Source organism: Triticum dicoccoides, chromosome 5A, assembly GCF_002162155.2.
Source record: "Triticum dicoccoides isolate Atlit2015 ecotype Zavitan chromosome 5A, WEW_v2.0, whole genome shotgun sequence".
In the NCBI taxonomy this organism is placed as follows: domain Eukaryota; kingdom Viridiplantae; phylum Streptophyta; class Magnoliopsida; order Poales; family Poaceae; genus Triticum; species Triticum dicoccoides.
The window spans coordinates 258,625,234-258,643,295 of record NC_041388.1 but is presented as its reverse complement, the minus strand read 5'-3'; the positions used below and the strand labels follow the sequence as shown (position 1 = coordinate 258,643,295).

Here is an 18,062-nt window from a genome sequence, read left to right as displayed (position 1 = left end):
AATCACTAACACTATCTAATTTTTGCAACCAAAATTCAGTAATTAAGCATAGATTTCATTCATAGATTAAGCAGTCATTCTTAATTTATATAAACAGTTCAACTCGACAGCTGAACCGACCAAACTTTTCCCCAGTTGTTGCCAACCACGTACTGAAATAGCTAGTTCAACTATATATACTAGCTAATTTTAAGTACGTTGTACAGTTTGACCACACATCTATAGTCAGATGAACTGAACAAAATAGCCCCTAAATACTACTACTACCACGGAGGGGCTTTGTGCTACTTCCGGCAGCCTCTCCTCTCCCGAGCGCGCTCGGTAAGAGGCGGAGGATGAGGAGGAGCCTACGGACGAGCTGGAGAAATGCAATACGGTGCCTGCAGCTACTGCATGTTCAGCGACGCTTGCCAGCTCGAACGTCCACTGTCACTCCAAACAATCCCTCTCGAAGCGGCCAGACTACTCGTAGATCTCCTAATTCCTCGCCTCGGCGTCGGTGTGTGCTGCGGCCACTTCTACGGTAAGGCTCTTTGCAAGCTTGACGAGGCGCTCCTCCTCCTACTATAGGAACTCGATGTAGCATGCAAGGTCGCTGACGCACGTGCGGCCCTCCACCTCCGCCTCGCTCCATCAGGCAGCGGTGGCGGAGCGGGTGATGATCCCGGTGGTCGACGGTGGGCTGGCGGCCACGGCGGCCGACGATGGGGTGACGGCCATGACCACCACCTCCCGCCTTCGGGCCGCGGTGGCGGAGCGGGTGATGGCCATGGTGGCCGGCAGTGGGCTGGCGGCCAGGACGGCCACCTCCCGCCTTCGGGCCGCGGCGGCGGAGTGGGAGATGGCCCTGGCTTTCAACGGTGGTGTGGCGGCAATGGCGGCCTGCAACAACTGCCGACGGGTAGCGGCAATGGAGCATGTGGTGGGTGTTTCGCGCACACCCAACAGGGACGCCACACGCACTACACTACGCCGGGGACTGCGCCGCCACCACGGTGTAGCCTCCCAGCTAGAGTTGTCCTCTGATGACGACGGAGTGGCTGAGCGACAACGACGGACCGGTGCCATTGGCGATTGTGGGAGAAGCACATGAAATAAGCTACAGGGAGAGAGGGGGAAATGCGACGCAGGACTCGCCGACCGTGAGGGTTTATATAGCAGGCCGGTAAGCATTGGGATTTTGGGGGATTTCACCGAGTCAGGAGGGAAGCTTGCGCGGGAACCTGCGAGGTTGGGCGGGAACAGGCTCACCGACGATTCATTGGCGCCACTTCGAGCCACCGTTTGGCCAAAAGAACGCCCCCGCGCGCTGCGCAAGCTTGCGTTGTAAGCCATCTGCGGCAACGGGGTGACAAGACATGCGAGAGAAGGACGAAAGGACACGTATGGATACGGTTAATACAAAAAAAAATGTTTGCGATTTAATTACCTACTATACCCCCGTCCTGGTTTATAAGTAGGATTTAACTAATAAAATACGAATGCATGTCGCAAAGATTATATCGTTGGAGTCATATTTGAACATAGTTTCCAGCTATACAATTTTTGTAATATGCATTAACACTTTTTTGGTTAAATTTAATGTTATATAACAATTCGGATGGATCAACTGTATGCCACGTATTGCACACACAACTCTAATCTGATTCGTGCTTGATGTCTTCGACATCGCTCGCACAATTCGTCTTATTTATAATGTATCACTGTGCCGGCCTCTGCTCGCGTCCCTCGGCAAGCTCTGCTCGCCATTAGGCGCCGCAATGCGCTATGCTCGTCGTTAGGCTCCGCGGCGCGCTCTGCTCACGTCCGTCGGTGCGCTCGGCTTGTGGACAGCTTTTCCTTGCGTGTTCAACTGATATATGCATATATATATAGTTGATCACCGTTGAGGCGACCGCAGAGCGCTCTGCTTGCGTCCCTCCGTGCGCGCTCTGCCAGCGGTTGGGCGTGCACACGATCACGTCGGAGGGGCACATGCATGCGGTTGCACCGCGCGCGTTGCCACACGATGTAGTTACGTGCGACACGATGGAGTTACGCGCTGCAAATTAGAACTGCCATCAGGGCTTGCCGATATTCCTGGTCGTCCAGCTTCCCCTTTAATTCCTGCGGCCATTATAACCTTAGTCTCTTCAACCTTTCGATCGCGCCCCACAACACAACAAGCACACCCACGAAGACACATAGAGAGGGGATGTCCAGGGGTGCTCCAATGGAGTTCGGCGAGCATAGAGTGGAGACCCGCACGAGGGAGATGGATCTCTCGGTGGTGTACACCATTGACCCGACTGTGGTGGACGACTACATCAACAGCGTTGAGCAGTTTCTTTCTCGAGAAAAGTACAAGGTGGTCGGCATCGACCTCTAGTACACCACCGATCGTCCCGACATAGATCAGAAGGTTGTCGTCGCCCAGCTGTGTGTGCGTCATCATGTCCTCATCTACCACTACTGCATGGCCATAGAGCCTTGCAACCGTTTCAACAGGTTTGTCAACAGCACCGACTACAAGTTCGCCACGGTGGAAACCACCGACAATGTAAATGCGCTCAGTGTTACGGGCTTGGCCTGCAAGAACCTTGTCGAATTCCGTGAACACTAGAGGGTCTAGGGCAGCACGAAGAAGGACTCCCTGGTCGAACTCATCTCGGCCATCGTCGACCCCTACTACGAAAATATGAAGAAGGATGCCCAGAGAACAAGTCCCCTATCCTGGCACAAGGCCTGGATGCGCCAACTGGATGAACCTCACCTCAGGTTCACGGCCAAGAGCGTGTACACATGTTACGAGATGCACAGGCGAATCGTTGACATGAGGAAGTGCCTCGTTACCCAAATCGACGAGCCCGGATCGATCCACAAGCAGAGCAAGCGTCACAAGAAATAGATGATGATTAAATGATCGTTTATGCTAGTTAATCATGCATGTAATATATAGTTTACTTTATTGGTGTGTGGAAATGTCATGTGTGTAGTAGCCACCTATGTAATTATGCGTGTAATAGTTTACTTTGGTGTGTGTAAATGCCATGGTTGTATTAGCCACCTATGTAAGTGGATGTTTAATTTGGTTATGCAACCATGTCCTTATAAGTGTGTGTGTGTACATTGTTGTTCTGTATGCAATCCCATCGCACAACACGCACGTTTTATTAGCAGCATCCGTCTATGTTATTGTCGGTATTCACACACATTTTTTATTACAGACATGTTTGCCGCGTATCACACATCTTGTTATATCGAACCGTTTCTGTTCTCTTGTCTCAACACAAACAATTTATCTGAGTGAACTGTATGATGTACATTGCACGCATCGTGATCTGGCTGACTATTTCTTTTGTGTTGCCTAATCACAAACAGTTCATCCGAGTGAACCGTATGCTGTACATCGCATACACCTTCATCTGGCTGCCCGTTTCTTTTGTTCCTCCTCATCGAAAATGGTTAATTAAACTGAACCATATGCCCTGCATCACACACACAACTAAAATCTGAACCGTGTTTGATGCATCCTCCACCGCAAATGTTTTGCACCTTTTTTGACGGTTCTTACACCACAGTTTGCGATTATTGCATCCCACACAGTTTAGTCGAAGGGTCTATGATCGTGGTATAGTATTAGCAGCATCCTGCAGTAGTGGTAGTCAAACTCGATTCAACTAAAGTTGGAGAAACAGACACCCGCTAGCCACTTGTGTGTGAAGCACGTCGGTAGAACCAGTCTCACGAACGCGGTCATGTAATGTCGGTCCGGGCCGCTTCATCCAACAATACCGCCGAATCAAAGTAAGACGTTGCTGGTAAGCATTATGACTATTATCGCCCACAACTCATTGTGTTCTACTCGTGCATATAACATCTACGCATAGACCTGGCTCAGATGCCACTGTTGGGGAACGCGGTATTTCAAAAAATTTACCTACGATCACGCAAGATCTATCTAGGAGATGCATAGCAACGAGTGGGGAGAGTGTGTCAACATACCCTCGTAGACCGAAAGCGGAAGCGTTTAGTAACGTGGTTGATGTAGTCGAACGTCTTCGCGATCCAACCGATCCAAGCACCGAATGTATGGCACCTCCGCGTTCAGCACACGTTCAGCTCGATGACGTCCCTCGATCTCTTGATCCAGTTGAGGATGAGGGAGAGTTCCGTCAGCACAACGGCGTGGCGACGGTGATGATGAAGTTGCCGGCGCAGAGCTTCGCCTAAGCACTACGACGATATGAACGAGGTGTGTAATTGTGGAGGGGGGCACCACACACGGCTAAGAGAAGACTTGGTGTGTCTTTGGGGTGCCCCCTCCCATGTATATAAAGGGGGGAGGAGAGGTGGCCGGCCCAAGGGGGGCGCGCCAGGTGTGGGGAGTCCTACTAGGACTCCCTAGTTCAAGTAGGATTCCCCTCTCCTTTTTCCTTTTTCGGAATAGCAAAGAGGGAAAGAGAGAAGGAGTAGGAGAGGGAAAGGGGGGCGCCACCCCCACCCCTTGTCCAATTCAGATTGGCAAGGGGGGCGCGCGCCACCTCCCTGGCCGGCCCTCTCTCCTCCACTAAGGCCCATGTGTGGCCCATTAACTTCCCGGGAGGGTCGGTAACCCCGGTACTCCGATACTTCTCAAAACCATTCCGGTGTCCGAATATAACCTTCCAATATATGAATCTTCACCTCTTGACAATTTCGAGACTCCTCGTCATGTCCGTGATCTCATTCGGGACTCCGAACAAACTTCGGTCATCAAACCACATAACTCATAATACAAATCGTCATTGAACGTTAAGCGTGCAGACCCTACGTGTTCGAAAACTATGTAGAAATGACCGAGACACATCTCCGGTCAGTAACCAACAGCGGAACCTGGATGCTCATATTGGCTCCTACATATTCTATGAAGATCTTTATCGTTCAAACCGCATAACAACATACGTTGTTCCCTTTGTCATCGGTATGTTACTTGCCCGAGATTCGATCGTCGGTATCAGCATACCTAGTTCAATCTCGTTACCGGCAAGTCTCTTTACTCGTTCTGTAATGCATCATCCAGTGACTAACACATTAGACACATTTCTTGCCAGGCTCATAGTGATGATCATTACCGAGAGGGCCCAGAGATACCTCTCCCATACACGGAGTGACAAATCCTAATCTCGATCTATGCCAACTCAACAAACACCATCGGAGACACCTGTAGAGCATCTTTATAATCACCCGGTTACGTTGTGACATTTGATAGCACACAAGGTGTTCCTACGGTATTTGGGAGTTGCATAATCTCATAGTCAGAGGAACATGTATAAGTCATGATGAAAGCAATAGCAATAAAACTAAATGATCATTTATGCTAAGCTAACGGATGGGTCTTGTCCATCACATCATTCTCTAATGACGTGATCCCGTTCATCAAATGACAACACATGTCTATGGTCAGGAAACTTAACCATCTTTGATTAACGAGCCAGTCAAATAGAGGCCTACTAGGGACACTTTCTTTGTCTATGTATTCACACATGTACTAAGTTTCCGGTTAATACAATTCTAGCATGAATAATAAACATTTATCATGATATAAGAAAATATAAATAACAACTTTAGTATTGCCTCCAGGGCATATTTCCTTCAAGCGCATACCACGAGAGGTCGACGCGCGGGGACGCCGATGGACCGCGGGTCACGGCGCTATGGCCCGAAGGGGTGACGCAGACGGGCGGGTCAGCGCGACGACGCGAAGACCTCGGGGCGGCTACGGGGACCATGGGCCGTGGAGGCGGGGTGGCGGAGTCCGAGATGAAGCCGTTGACGACGGACGGTGTGGAATGACGTGCGGACGAGCGCGTCAGCATTAGCAGTCTAGCACCCGGGCTGCCAAAGCAGCGTCGGCGCCCGGGCAGTTAGGCCCGAGCGACCAACGGAGCAGCGACGCCCAAGCTTGAGGCAGCCGACGAGACTGACGCAGCCGGCCCAACGCAGTTGGGGACGAGGCTGGCGTAGATGGACCGGCCGGCACGCGTGGGGCAGCTGTGATGGGCTGTCGCATGGTGTGAGGCCGCCGGGTCGGGGCGATGCAGGAGTCCCGGTCGGAGCAAGGCGGTGACGGTCGGCACAGGGCGATGGGTGGGCTGACGCGCATACGGTGGCTGGGCCTAATGGGCCGCCTCAGCACGCGTGGCCGCCGGTCGGAGGAGAGGCCGGCTGGTCGAGCCGGGGTCGAAGTAGAGGCGCGCAGGGGTCGACGGCGGCGGCGGGCGACGCAAACCGATCTTAGATCGGAAAACCAAAAAGTAAACGTCGATCAAAGAGAGAAAACCCGGATCAGTAGATCGGGAAAAAGACTCTCTAGGGCAGTTGGTTAACACGACCGGCGGACGAACCCTAGGTACGGGCCGCGCAGCCCCCGGCGGCAGTTATAGAAGCCAACCGCCTCAGGGGCGATACGCAGTGCGACGGTTAGGGTTGAATCGGTTAGGCTGATACCATGTTAGAAGGGATAGATGGATTTGATGAAATTGACAGATGTATTGCTTAAGCCTCATGGACATATATATAGGAGTACAAGGTCATGTTGGAGTCCAGGGCAAGGTGGAATAAATCTTACACTATTCTATATTTCCTAAATAACATCCATGTTAGAAGGGATGGATGAATTTGGTGGAATTGTTGGATGTATTGTTTGAGCCTCATGGGCATATACGTAGGAATACAAGGTTACTCTGTTTCTTTTTACTTTGCATATAAGATTTGGTCAAAGTCAAACTTTATTAAGTTTGACCAACTTTGTTGGAAAAAATATGAACATCTACAAATTAAAGCTCTATGGTATGAAAATTTATTTCATGATGCATCTAATAATATTGATTTCATATTGTGAATCTTGATAATTTGTTCTATAAACTTAGTCAAAGTTGATAAAATTTGACTTTGATCAAATCTTATATGCAGACTAAAAAAATGGAGGGAGTACAAGGTAAGGTAGAATAAATCCCACGCTATCCTATATTTCCTAAATAACAATGATACTCAACAGTATAATTTGCTATGTTTGAAGTATAGTTTTCAAATGAAATAGTTGTTGAAGTATAGTTTTACATTTTCATTTGCATCTTCTATTGAAGTTGCTCTTTTATATCTTCGTTTTGTATCATCTGTTGGAGTTGGCACTTTTTTGAAGATGCAAAAATCATTTTTTGGAGATGTATGTTTTACATCTCTAAAATTGCATCTTTCTATTGGGGATGTTCTATAAGACATTTTAGGGCAGTTAATTACTCTAGGTATTACCGCAGCCGGATGGACCGCACTCCCGTTCTAAATCAATCTTTGAAAATTGATGGATAAAGTTGTTGTATCGTGCACACAACACTTGTTATCATGGAAACTTGATCAACAACGGGAAGATATCAACATCCCGTTATCATGTACTGTACTATGTAGTACCTCGTTCATTTTGGATATCTTGTTAGTGAGATTATCGTCAGCAAACGAACGCCCAAGCTGTTCCCAACACACCATCAAGGCATCAACTCAAATTCGCATTCGTGCGTCGCCGGTCATCGTAAAGAACCCCATGCCTCCCCTTCTCATTGCCACGTATACAGAGACAGAAACCGCAGATCCGGGGCGGTACCTGACAGTCTGGACCCACAGGTCAGCGCGCTCGCTGACCACCGAGCCCGTCGGCCCCTCCACACCCACGTCATCCTTCCTCTCTATATATCTATCCTGCGACCTTTCTTCCTCTCAGTTCAAGCCACGGCCGCAGCAACAGCAAGCAAACGCAGCCTAGCTACCTCTCACATCACACACGCACGATGCTCACCGCCATGCAGCACATGGACTCCTCCGCCTACGCATCCTCGCCCTCGGCGTCGCCGTGGCAGCAGCTCCTCACGGCCCAACGCGGCCACCTGTTGCCCTACGACTACGAGGGTCTCACGTCCGTCCCCGCCGCGGCGCACGCGCCGGCGGCGCACCAGCAGCACAGACCCGCGCGCCGCGTCGCCAGGCGGCGGCCGCGCCCGTCGCGGCGGCTGCCCACGACCTACATCAGCGCCGACCCCGCGGAGTTCCGCCGCATGGTGCACCAGGTCACGGGCGCCGACGAACTCCTCCTCCCGCCGGTCCAGCAGCAGGCGGAGGGGCCCCTCCTCCCCAAGCTCGCCGCCCGCGCAGCGCCTTCGTCGGCCGGCGGGGCACTGCTGCTGCCGACGCTGGACACGTCGTCGTTCCTGCTCGGCGGGTGCAGGGCGAGGCCGTCCACCGCGCGGACGGGTGCGATGCCAGCGCCGACGACTCCCGACGGGTCGCTCCCGCTGGACAGCACTAGCGGCGGCAGCAGTAGCTGTGGTTTCCCGACCTTAGAGTCGTGGGATCTTCTCTGAACCCACCCGCTATGCCCTCTCTGCACACATATGCATGGTGCTTATGCCTTCTGGTTGTGACTAGAGCTTGATTATTGGCAACCATATATGTGTTCGTCTTGTTGTTACTCTGAGCTTAATTATTCCGTTTATGTTGTGATTTCCTCATACATATCTATGATTGACTCGTACTATGTCTCTCTGGACGGGTTTCAGTTTCATCATAGATATTCTCTTGCTCTAGAATCAAGGACATGGATTTTCTTCTCTCTTTTCTACTCCCAAACCCGTCGCTTCTTCACCAACCATATTCTCTTCTGGTCCGGTCAAGATCAACTGTCTTTCGTTAGGTGCTTAGTGCATTCAGCGCAACTAACCAGCTGAGTGATTAGTGCGCCAAAGCAGCCATTAATTATAAAAGCAGGGGGGGCATGTAATGCTACTTAGACCCTACGACACGTCGAGATGAAGCCAAATCCGACTGAGACGTAGTACGCACATCAGCCCTTGGCTTCAATAATCTACCATAACCTGTGAAATCGGCTAGCGATTATGCTCGAAACAGTCACTTTCATGTCGCCGCCCCTTGTCTGGCCTGAAACAATACCCAAAAAAAAGGAAAGAGAAGAAGATGCGTTCTATTGATAGAGAAGAAAATTCATGTAACTCACAGCTTGCGCCTCTGATGAGAGTACAGGTACAGTGCGTGCATGCTGGACACAGTCATGAGACATGGCAGCAGAGCTGGTCGGCGTTGAGCCCTGTGCTGGCCGCCGGCCGGCCCGGCCACACGGTTGACTCTGCTGGCCTCAGTTGGAATTTCGTCTCGCATCCATGTGCCTATGCTGCTCGTGATACTATCGACAGTCAGAGAAAAAGACTGGAAACTGTTTTCGTCGGACTTTGGCACCCCCACACACGTGCTTCCTCACGACCAACCTGCCGGCCGCCGGCCGGCCGCCTGTTCCTGTTATGTTCGGTCCCACTTGCCAATGACGGGAGCATTGCGCAACGGCCACGTCAGTAACTTAGCTTCTCTGCAAATATTACCGAGACACAGTTTGCTACCCGGTACACAGCCCTACCGGCGGTTCTTCTAACTGACAGTTTGCTTCAAGTACCACTGTAATGATGTTTATGAAGCCGTGCTCTTTGCGATTATAAAGAGGACGTACCGTTTGCTGCCCAGTACAAGTGCACAGCCCTACTGGCTCTTCAAACTGGCGGTGCTAAAGTCGTGTTAGGCATTTTAAGAGGACAAAGTGTGCCTTGGATACACTATTGAGGACACGAAAAAGTTAATCGGGAACTTGTAAGAGCATCCAACAGATACCGTATCCGTGAAAGAACTACCGTTAAAGAAAGTTTAGGCCAAAAAATATCTCTTAACAGATCCCATAAACTTGAAATAAACTTACAGAATTGTGTAAACTTAACTTCAATTTTCCTCTAGTTTAGAAGAAGCTTTGCTTCCATTAACTTTTGGCGGCAAGATAACCGCGTGAAACTTCACGCCTTGCTCACCGGACCACCGCAGCTCTCACACTATCACGCTGTAACTCACCGTCATGCGCCGCCCCATCATATGTCGCCGCTCAGCCCGCAGTGCGCCAGCGCACCGCCTCGCCGCTCCTTATCGTTCCGTAACTCGCCTATGTCACTGACTTGCAGACCCTAGACTTGTTTAATGGGAAAGTTAAAAAAAACACAAATTTTAGGGGAAGAAGTTTACGGAATCTAACAAAAATTGCTTTCAGTAAACTTTTTCTAAAATTTACAGTCATCATGTTTTTAGGGGAATGGGTGGAGTTGCTCTAAGATTCCTTTTACAATACGAACAAGTGTTTGTACATTCGTCTTCGCCCTCACCTCTCCTCTCACACACCCTTTCCTCACGTCTTGTATTAATTCAATCAAATCAAATGAAATCTTGTCAAAAACTCAATTAACCAGTCATTTCTTTTCATCATCTTCTTCACCTGGGGTTCAGAATTATTCAGTCAAAGGTAGCTGTTCGAGAGGCCGTCCATCTGCGGCTATTCACAGTCACAGGAGCCTTGGTCGGAGTTCCTACGGACAGTGGGGGCAGACTCAAGACCATGTCTAGTCGACGGATAGATGGATCAGTGAAGCAGAGACAAAGAAGCACCGTGAAGCGACGTGCGCCGTCGGAACACCCAACCACCGCAGTTTTTCCAACCCTCCCGCGTCGGCCGCCGGCGAATCGGCCATCAACTGCGACACCACCGTGCCAGTTAACACCCCCGGGGCCTGAGTTTTGATTTGCAAGGAACACCAGAATTTTACACTATGTAATTCTGCGGAAACCAAGAACAACCTCCCATCACAAACGGTTATGCAGATTATACAACGCATGCTTAACCGTCATTGCGGGATGCACTCGACAGACAAGATGGACACTAATTTACAATACTAAGCATTAGCAAGTGTTTCATCGGTCGGATAACACAGACGAGGCGCCAAGATAACTGATAGTAGGTTTATTCTTTCAGCCTTACATCGCCACATGTTGCAACCGGCTAGGCACCCCGCCCTAGAGTCTACTCTCTCACCTGAAACAACAAGTGAGGGGTCAGCAAAAAGACCAGGTAAGAAGCACAAGCTAATCAACGGCGCAGAAGCGATGGAGCACCAAGCACAGAAATATCTAAACTCTGCACAATAAGTTCAGTACCACACACCAATGTTACCAACTTAAAATGAGAGTCATACTCCTATGCCAAACTTACAAGTCAAAAGGACAGTGTTTTTAGCAGATGCACTGTTTCATTTACTCACTTGTGTTTTGCCTCTAAGCTCAGCCACAAGGTACAAAAGAACAAAAGGCACCTTTGGCACCAGTCAGTGTCATGTTAAATAGCAAAAGTTTTATTGAAGCTGAGAGGTCTGACTTTGTGAAGATCAAGTCACAATCATTCTACAACAAGTCCACAAGGTAGCTTTCAAGGCTGGCAGAAATTAAGTCTAAGATACTGACTAGTGCACAACACATTACCAGTCAAAAGGAAAGAAAGGGAAAAGGAAAACTCAAGTAACGCAAGACCACAAATGCAATTACTTCAACCACATCGACATGAGGCATCATCTGACTTGACCCAACAGATTAAGTAACCGATAAGAAAAAGTCTGTCATACTAGGGTCTGTGAAACTCCCATGCAATAAATTCTCGGCTAGCTCACAACAAAGCAGTAAAGTCTTAGATATCATAACAGATGGCCACCTCAACTCAAAAGTGCATTGAATTGCAGTGTCACCACATACAGTGATCAGGAAAGACACCGTCGAAGATATGTTCTTGGAGAAGTCTCTCCAATGAAAATTACCACAGAAATTTCATATCTGCCATGGCTAATTTCTATTGTCAAAGTAGTTTGTTTCAGGAAATATTTGCTTGTTGCACAGTTATTGATAAAAGGCTGCTATGCTAACTGGAAATAGTAGGCAGACTAAGTGCACTTTTGTTACTATGTGATGAAATTCCGTATATATAAAAAAATGAAAAACTGGTTGATAACAAAATTTATACAAGAGGACTGAAGAACTACAGGCAGGACTGTTACATGTACAGATATAGATTTGAAGATTACCTATTTGACTACTCCGCGATAACCTTCTTATGAGCTTTATATGACAAAATCACGTTCCATGCAAGGGCTACAAAATTAGCGGCAAGAACCTGGAAAAAAAAGGGCAGCAGTTAGGTGAGAGCAATACTCAGAGCATGCCAAAACTATATAAAGGGGCAGAAAATAGCTAAGCTAATTCATTTCACATATACTGAACATTGTAATGAAGACTATCGAAATGTGCAACTTTTTTGGACCTGGAGCTTCTGTGGGACAAAATAGAAATTCAAAAACTGGAACGGTATCCACAATTGCCAATTCGCGATCAATGAAGAGAACCACTCCTGCAATTGTTGTAAATGTCCTTCATCAGTAAATGACACATACACAGTGTCAGGGAAGGGTTTTGAGAGGGTTGACATCCTTTTCACCTGCTTAAGCTTTGGCACTACAAGAGATGGCTTTCCCTCCAAGGTTACGAGTAAGCTCATGAAGACACCAATGAAAACAGGAGAGAAGACGAACTGGGCAAGGAGACAATTAAAAATTAACATGTCAAACAGGAATGCAATGGACATAAGAACAACTCAAGAAGGCAAAACAGGATATGAAGGAAATGATGAAAACCTGGTCAAGTAACAGGCGAGAAATGACACCAGATGTCCCGCTGATCGTCACTAATTTACTCAAATACAAGTACCTGCATATGAAGGCATATTATCAATCAAACAAGACCAGACACTAACTACTGATCACCATAATTTCTGCAGAATAGACAAGACAAGATTACCAGAAATGCAACGTTGGCCCCACCAGGACAAGTCCCAATAACGTGAACACAAATGTTCTCTTCAGGTCTAGCTCTGGCACTTTATCAATTAGAAGCTTCAACAAAAGAAAAAGTAGATGAAGGATTGTCAATTTCACGTCTGCTCGTCCTAGTAAATTTCACATCAAAACTAAGAAGGGATGGTGCTCGTGCACGATCAGACTTACACAAGCATGCATCACGCAGCACAAAGTTTGGGTTTTCTCTTTACTGCTAAACTACATCTGCACTTAACTACAAGGTGAATGATTCACTAGTAGACTAGTAGCAGACATATATGGAATAGAAGGCAAGCATGTATATAATTTACAATACAAGACATATGGCAAAATCGTGATACTGGTCCATTCTTGAATGAATAATAGTTCCGGCTTGCCATTACCAGACTACATTACGACTACCTCCGTCCGGGTTTATTAGGCCCTCTTTATTCTGGGCTAAAGTTTGACCATAAATTTAACTAATAAAATGTAAATTGTATATCACAAAAATTATACTATAGGAAACCTCTTTCAAGTACAAATCAAGCAATATACTTTTAATATCACATAATTTGTATTTTGTTAGTTTTACATATGGTCAAAGTTTGGCTCAAAATACGAGGAGGCCCAATAAACCCGGACCGAGGTGGTACATGCATAAATACACTCTTCCACCCTGATTTTACCCGTACAATTTTGCTTGTGACTAAATTCATTTCAATAAGATTGCGTTCAGCATGTTTAACATTCAGACTCTTCTTTGTGTGCAATATTACATTGACTGATCTAGTTCCTGAAGAATTGTGAGGTAATCATTCACCATACAAGAAGCTCCAAACAGAACTGAACAAGAGGTCGCATCTTGAAACCATGGCTCGGCAATTAACCAACAAACCACTACCGAACCCATGCTGCATTGCATAATACCACACTCTAAGGCAGCAACTAATAGCGTTGGCATCGACGAACCTGGCAGATGAGGTCCCCGGCCAGAGTCAGCACAGCAGAAGTGACAGCCTTGGTCGCCACCGGATGCTTGTCAAGAGACAGAAGGTACCTGTCGCGGCCATTTCAACACACCCAGTGTCAGTATTCTACTGAAGCATCAGAACCCACGCGGGAAAATTCCCAAGGAATGAAGAAGAGGTCCAACGGAATCACCAGGCCACGAGCTGCAAGCCCTTCGCCCGGGCCGCCTCCACTCCTCCAGATGCTGCTGCGGAGGCGGAGTTGCAGCAGGAGGCTGCGTGGAGCGGCTGGAGCCGCGCGAGGCGGCCGCCGGCCTTCAGGGGCTCGACGGGGGCAGGGGCGGGAGCGGCGGTGGACAGGGGAGCGGAGAGGGAGAGGAAGCGGCCCGCTGCAGTGGGCCTCGGAGAGACGATGGGACGGGGGACGAGGAGGAGCGGGAGCACGGACGCCAGCGCCATGGAAGAGGATGAGGAGGAGCTTTGGGTTTTGGGAATCGTGCTAGGGTTCTAGAAAATTCCAGAGCCAGAGAGGGGCAGTGAAAGAATAAACTATAAGACTGGGCTCATTTGGGCCCATTCGTCTTTCGCGTGAGAAGGAAACGGACCGTTCGTCTTCAGCCCGGCCCATTTAGGTGGTCTTCTTGACCTAGCCACGAAGGCGAGAAGGAAAACGATCCCGCCACCATCTCGCCGGCATTTCCTCCCACTCGCGGTTGCAGCGGCGGCGGAGGCGGCCACCGCCCACCGGCTGTGAAGGCGAGATGTCGTACATGCGAGGCGACCTGCTGACGAAGACGAGGAAACTGGTGAAGGGGCTGGCCAAGCCCGCCCCTGCCTGGCTCAAGGCCATGGAGCAGTCAGTACTCTCTCGATCCCTAGCCCCGCCTCTCCACTTCCGCTATGTTTTTGCTCCGGCCGTTTGATGTTGGTGCGGTGAATTGTGTGGAAATGAGAGATCCAACCTTGGTGATCTACTCATCGCATTTGTCCTCCATATACGGTTGATTATCAGTATAGTTGGTAAAACTAGATTTGGTATTGCCCACAACATCATCTGTCGGTGGCTCGATATTCTGATTTACGCTCTTACAATCCATATAGATGATTGCATTTCCTTTATCATTTGATTCTCATGGTTACTTATATTAGATGAAAGAATGCAGAATTATTGTAAATCAATGTAGCCCCATTTTCTAGAGCGAACTGTGCTCTGTTTTGCTTTTCAACCAGACTAACATGTTTTTTACAGTTTATTTATTTGCACTGTGTGGCAAACGCGCATACATTTCCTAGGCAAGCTTCAAACTCCACACCAAAATGTTAAATCTGTCATCTTATTTCAGTTATGCTCGATCCAAATATCCCACATTTTTTACGTTGATCATTGGCTGTGAGTGGTTTGTGTGAAACAGAACGAACTCTGCCCTACCTTTTCATCTGGAACATTTGTGAACTGATCACACTATGCAGTGCCATAGGGGGTTTACATCATCCACTTGGTCTATGATTTATTTATCTTGGCGTTATTTATCGATGTGCTCCACTGCTCCATTTAATAGTTAGGTGAACAGGTTTCCTTGGCCGTATTGTTTTCTTCCTTCATGATCTTGATCAAATCTCCTATCTGGGGAAGGCAGAAGATATTTGTGGCTGAAGGGTTCCTGCATTAAGTTTGTCTAATTGGGTTTAATTGCCATTTGCTGTAAACTTGAATATTTGTGAACTGAAGATGTTTGTCCTATTCTTCTATGCGCTAATTCTCTCTACATTATATTCATGTTGCTTGTTTTTTCTTTGAAACACATGTTGCTTTTTTATTAGGGCACCTCCAGTCACATTCCCTAGAACTGATGGTAAAATCGAGAAGATAGAACTGCCAGAGGATGTCTATGTCAAGAGGTTCTTCAGAAGGCATCCTGATTCACTCTACCATGATGCAATAAAGTAATTTTCTTGTTATATCTATCATTACAATCATGACTGTAAAGTATACAAGTTTGATAAGGCTCCAGAATTGAGGATGTGAATGTGTTTGGCCTTTCTTCCATTTTGTTTACAATTTCCTTTTGAGAGGTTAATGAGAATCATTTCAAATTTGAACTAAGACCATGCAATTTGAACTAAGACCACGCTGCCTATTTCTGAACGGAGGGAGTAGTTACTTTGATACTTGATGCTCGCCTTATTTTTCCTTTGAACTGATTAATACAACTACATAATGATGCATTAGTCGAAAAAAGCTTTTGTTTGAAGGAGGTACAATTGTACATGTACAGACTAGCAACTCCTTTTTCTGACTGTTGATGGTGTCAACATTGCCCTTCTGTTTCACTCCCAGATATTGTCTTTCCCCACTTTTTGTGTCATACTGTACACAAAATTTAATAGCTAGCCAATTCTTTCAGGATAAGCGGGTTTGATCCACCGCCAGCAAGAGTTTTTGCTTGGCGTGTCTTAGAGTTGAAAGAACAGGGAGTCAATGAAGATGATGCAATGGCTGTAGCAGATGTAATTTTCCTCTTCTAAAATATATCATTTGTTTCTCTGATGGAGCAGTAATCCAATTATTGGTCCTGCTCTGTCCAAATCTCAAGGTATAGAGTTATAACTCTTTGCATGACTAACATCCTTTGGCAGATGGAGTATGGAGCAGAGAAAAAAGCAAAGAAGCTAGCATACAAGGAACTGAAACAAATTGCACGCAGAGAAGGAAAGCCACCACCTCCAAATCCATATCCAAGCGCTATCAAAGAAATACAGGCAGAGGAAAAGAAGTATGTTAGGGACCGTTTCCATAACCCAAAGGTACTCGAGATCGTGAATAAGATGAAAGAGGACAGACAGATGTTTCTTCAAGATAGAGCAGCAGCATCAGGTGGATCAGGTGAAGGACAGTAACTGGTTGTGTGGACTGGCCAACTAGTTGCTGTTGCTTATGACATCAACCAACTGATATTTAAACTCGACGTTTAGTTTTTCTATAAAAATAAAGTTGTGTGCACATTCAGAAGTTAGTTAAAGAACTAGATGTAAGGGTTCGAAACATGTTTGGTGAGATAGAGCATTGTTTCTTTCTCATATATTTTTACTATTTTCCTCAAACTTTTCATCTCCCATGTTGGTTTAACCTTAATGCTGTATGAAAGTTTCTCTGAAATTGTGCAGCTTGATTGAAATAGAAATAGCATCTTGACATGTAGTTTCCAGCTGTCCCTATGACGAGCATTTTAGTAATCTGAGCACTCGTTCAATTGGTGCTCCCTCTTCAGTACCCTGCTGTGAGGTTGAAGGGGCCAATAGATCCATGTACACTGTTGAGATATGGCATTCTGAGGGACATGATGGAAACTGACATTTTTTGTTGCTTGCTCTTTCTTTGCTTTAGCACCTCTTTACTGTTTTCCTTTAAAAAAAATTGTGGCATGTTTCCTTCCGTTGGAGTTGTAAGTTATTCTTTTGCCTGCAAAAATATAGTATGGAAAATATGTTAATGGATCAAAATGTAGAACATTGTTTCTTTGTCACAACTTATTCCCTTATTTTCTCTGTTGTTATTGAGTTTAATTTCTCATGTTCCTATATCCTTAATGCTGGGTTTCCAAACAATTTACAAGCTTTATTAATTTGTGAAATATTAACAGGATGGTACTATCCATTTCTCCACTTTTCTCTCCTTATTTGTGGTTTGTGTAGTTTCCATCTGTCCCTGTGATGAACATTTTAGTAATCTGAGCACTGGTTCAGTTGGTGCTCCCTTTCAGCCCTCTGCTGTGAGGTCGAAGGAACCAATGTTCCCACACGTGCACTGTTGAGATATGGCATTCTGAGTGACATGATGGATACTGGCATTTTTGCTTGTTACCCGTTTTTTTTAAACTGATTTTTGTTTGTTACCAGTTACTCTATGTTCCCTATATATGTTTTCCTCTCTTAAGATTTATATCTTCTGCTATTCATCTGTCACTGGAATCGCAAGTCTTTGCTATCTTGAAATTTGATGTGTCCTCTCTGCAATTTGTGGTTTGTTTTTGCTCTTTGGTGAGGAAGTTTGTAAAGCAGGATTTGAATCTGGACAAGCTTGATCTTTTCGCCCTGGTGAATGAAGGAATGATGTATCTATCTCCTGTCAATTTGTTCATCTTGCTAATAAAACTCACCAGCTTTCTCGTACGCTACACTTCGCAGTTCATACTTGACTAGAAAGGCAGTGCACGCTTTGCTGCGCTGCTTATGTTTCTGGGGTTGCACAGGTTTTATTTTTTTGGGCTAGTTGTTTTTTTTAAGTTGTGAAAATTAGTGATTTGGCGTGTGGGGAATTAATAGTGTGTTTTTTAATTGTGTGTGA

The 18,062-nt window shown here is 46.9% G+C and overlaps 3 protein-coding genes across 3 annotated transcripts; 2 read left to right on the top strand and 1 right to left on the bottom strand.

Moving 5' to 3' along the window:
• Positions 1–7,753: 7,753 nt before the first annotated feature.
• LOC119297188 (calmodulin-binding protein 25-like) lies at positions 7,754–8,553 on the top strand. Its single transcript, XM_037575069.1, has one exon. It carries the CDS (start codon positions 7,803–7,805, stop codon positions 8,370–8,372), a length of 570 nt encoding a protein of 189 aa, XP_037430966.1. The 5' UTR covers positions 7,754–7,802; the 3' UTR covers positions 8,373–8,553.
• Positions 8,554–10,627: 2,074 nt separating this feature from the next.
• On the bottom strand, positions 10,628–14,227 carry LOC119300887 (protein sym-1-like). Its single transcript, XM_037577783.1, has 8 exons — positions 13,911–14,227; positions 13,719–13,806; positions 12,730–12,824; positions 12,567–12,639; positions 12,371–12,463; positions 12,197–12,283; positions 11,961–12,049; positions 10,628–10,924 (listed from the first exon to the last, which is right to left on the bottom strand). The coding sequence occupies exons 1-7, from the start codon at positions 14,174–14,176 to the stop codon at positions 11,969–11,971; spliced, it is 783 nt and encodes a 260-aa protein (XP_037433680.1). The 5' UTR covers positions 14,177–14,227; the 3' UTR covers positions 10,628–10,924; positions 11,961–11,968.
• A 153-nt stretch (positions 14,228–14,380) lies between these two features.
• Positions 14,381–16,857, top strand: LOC119300886. The gene is made up of 4 exons (XM_037577782.1): positions 14,381–14,573; positions 15,539–15,661; positions 16,123–16,225; positions 16,355–16,857. The coding sequence occupies exons 1-4, from the start codon at positions 14,479–14,481 to the stop codon at positions 16,613–16,615; spliced, it is 582 nt and encodes a 193-aa protein (XP_037433679.1). The 5' UTR covers positions 14,381–14,478; the 3' UTR covers positions 16,616–16,857.
• Positions 16,858–18,062: the final 1,205 nt, after the last annotated feature.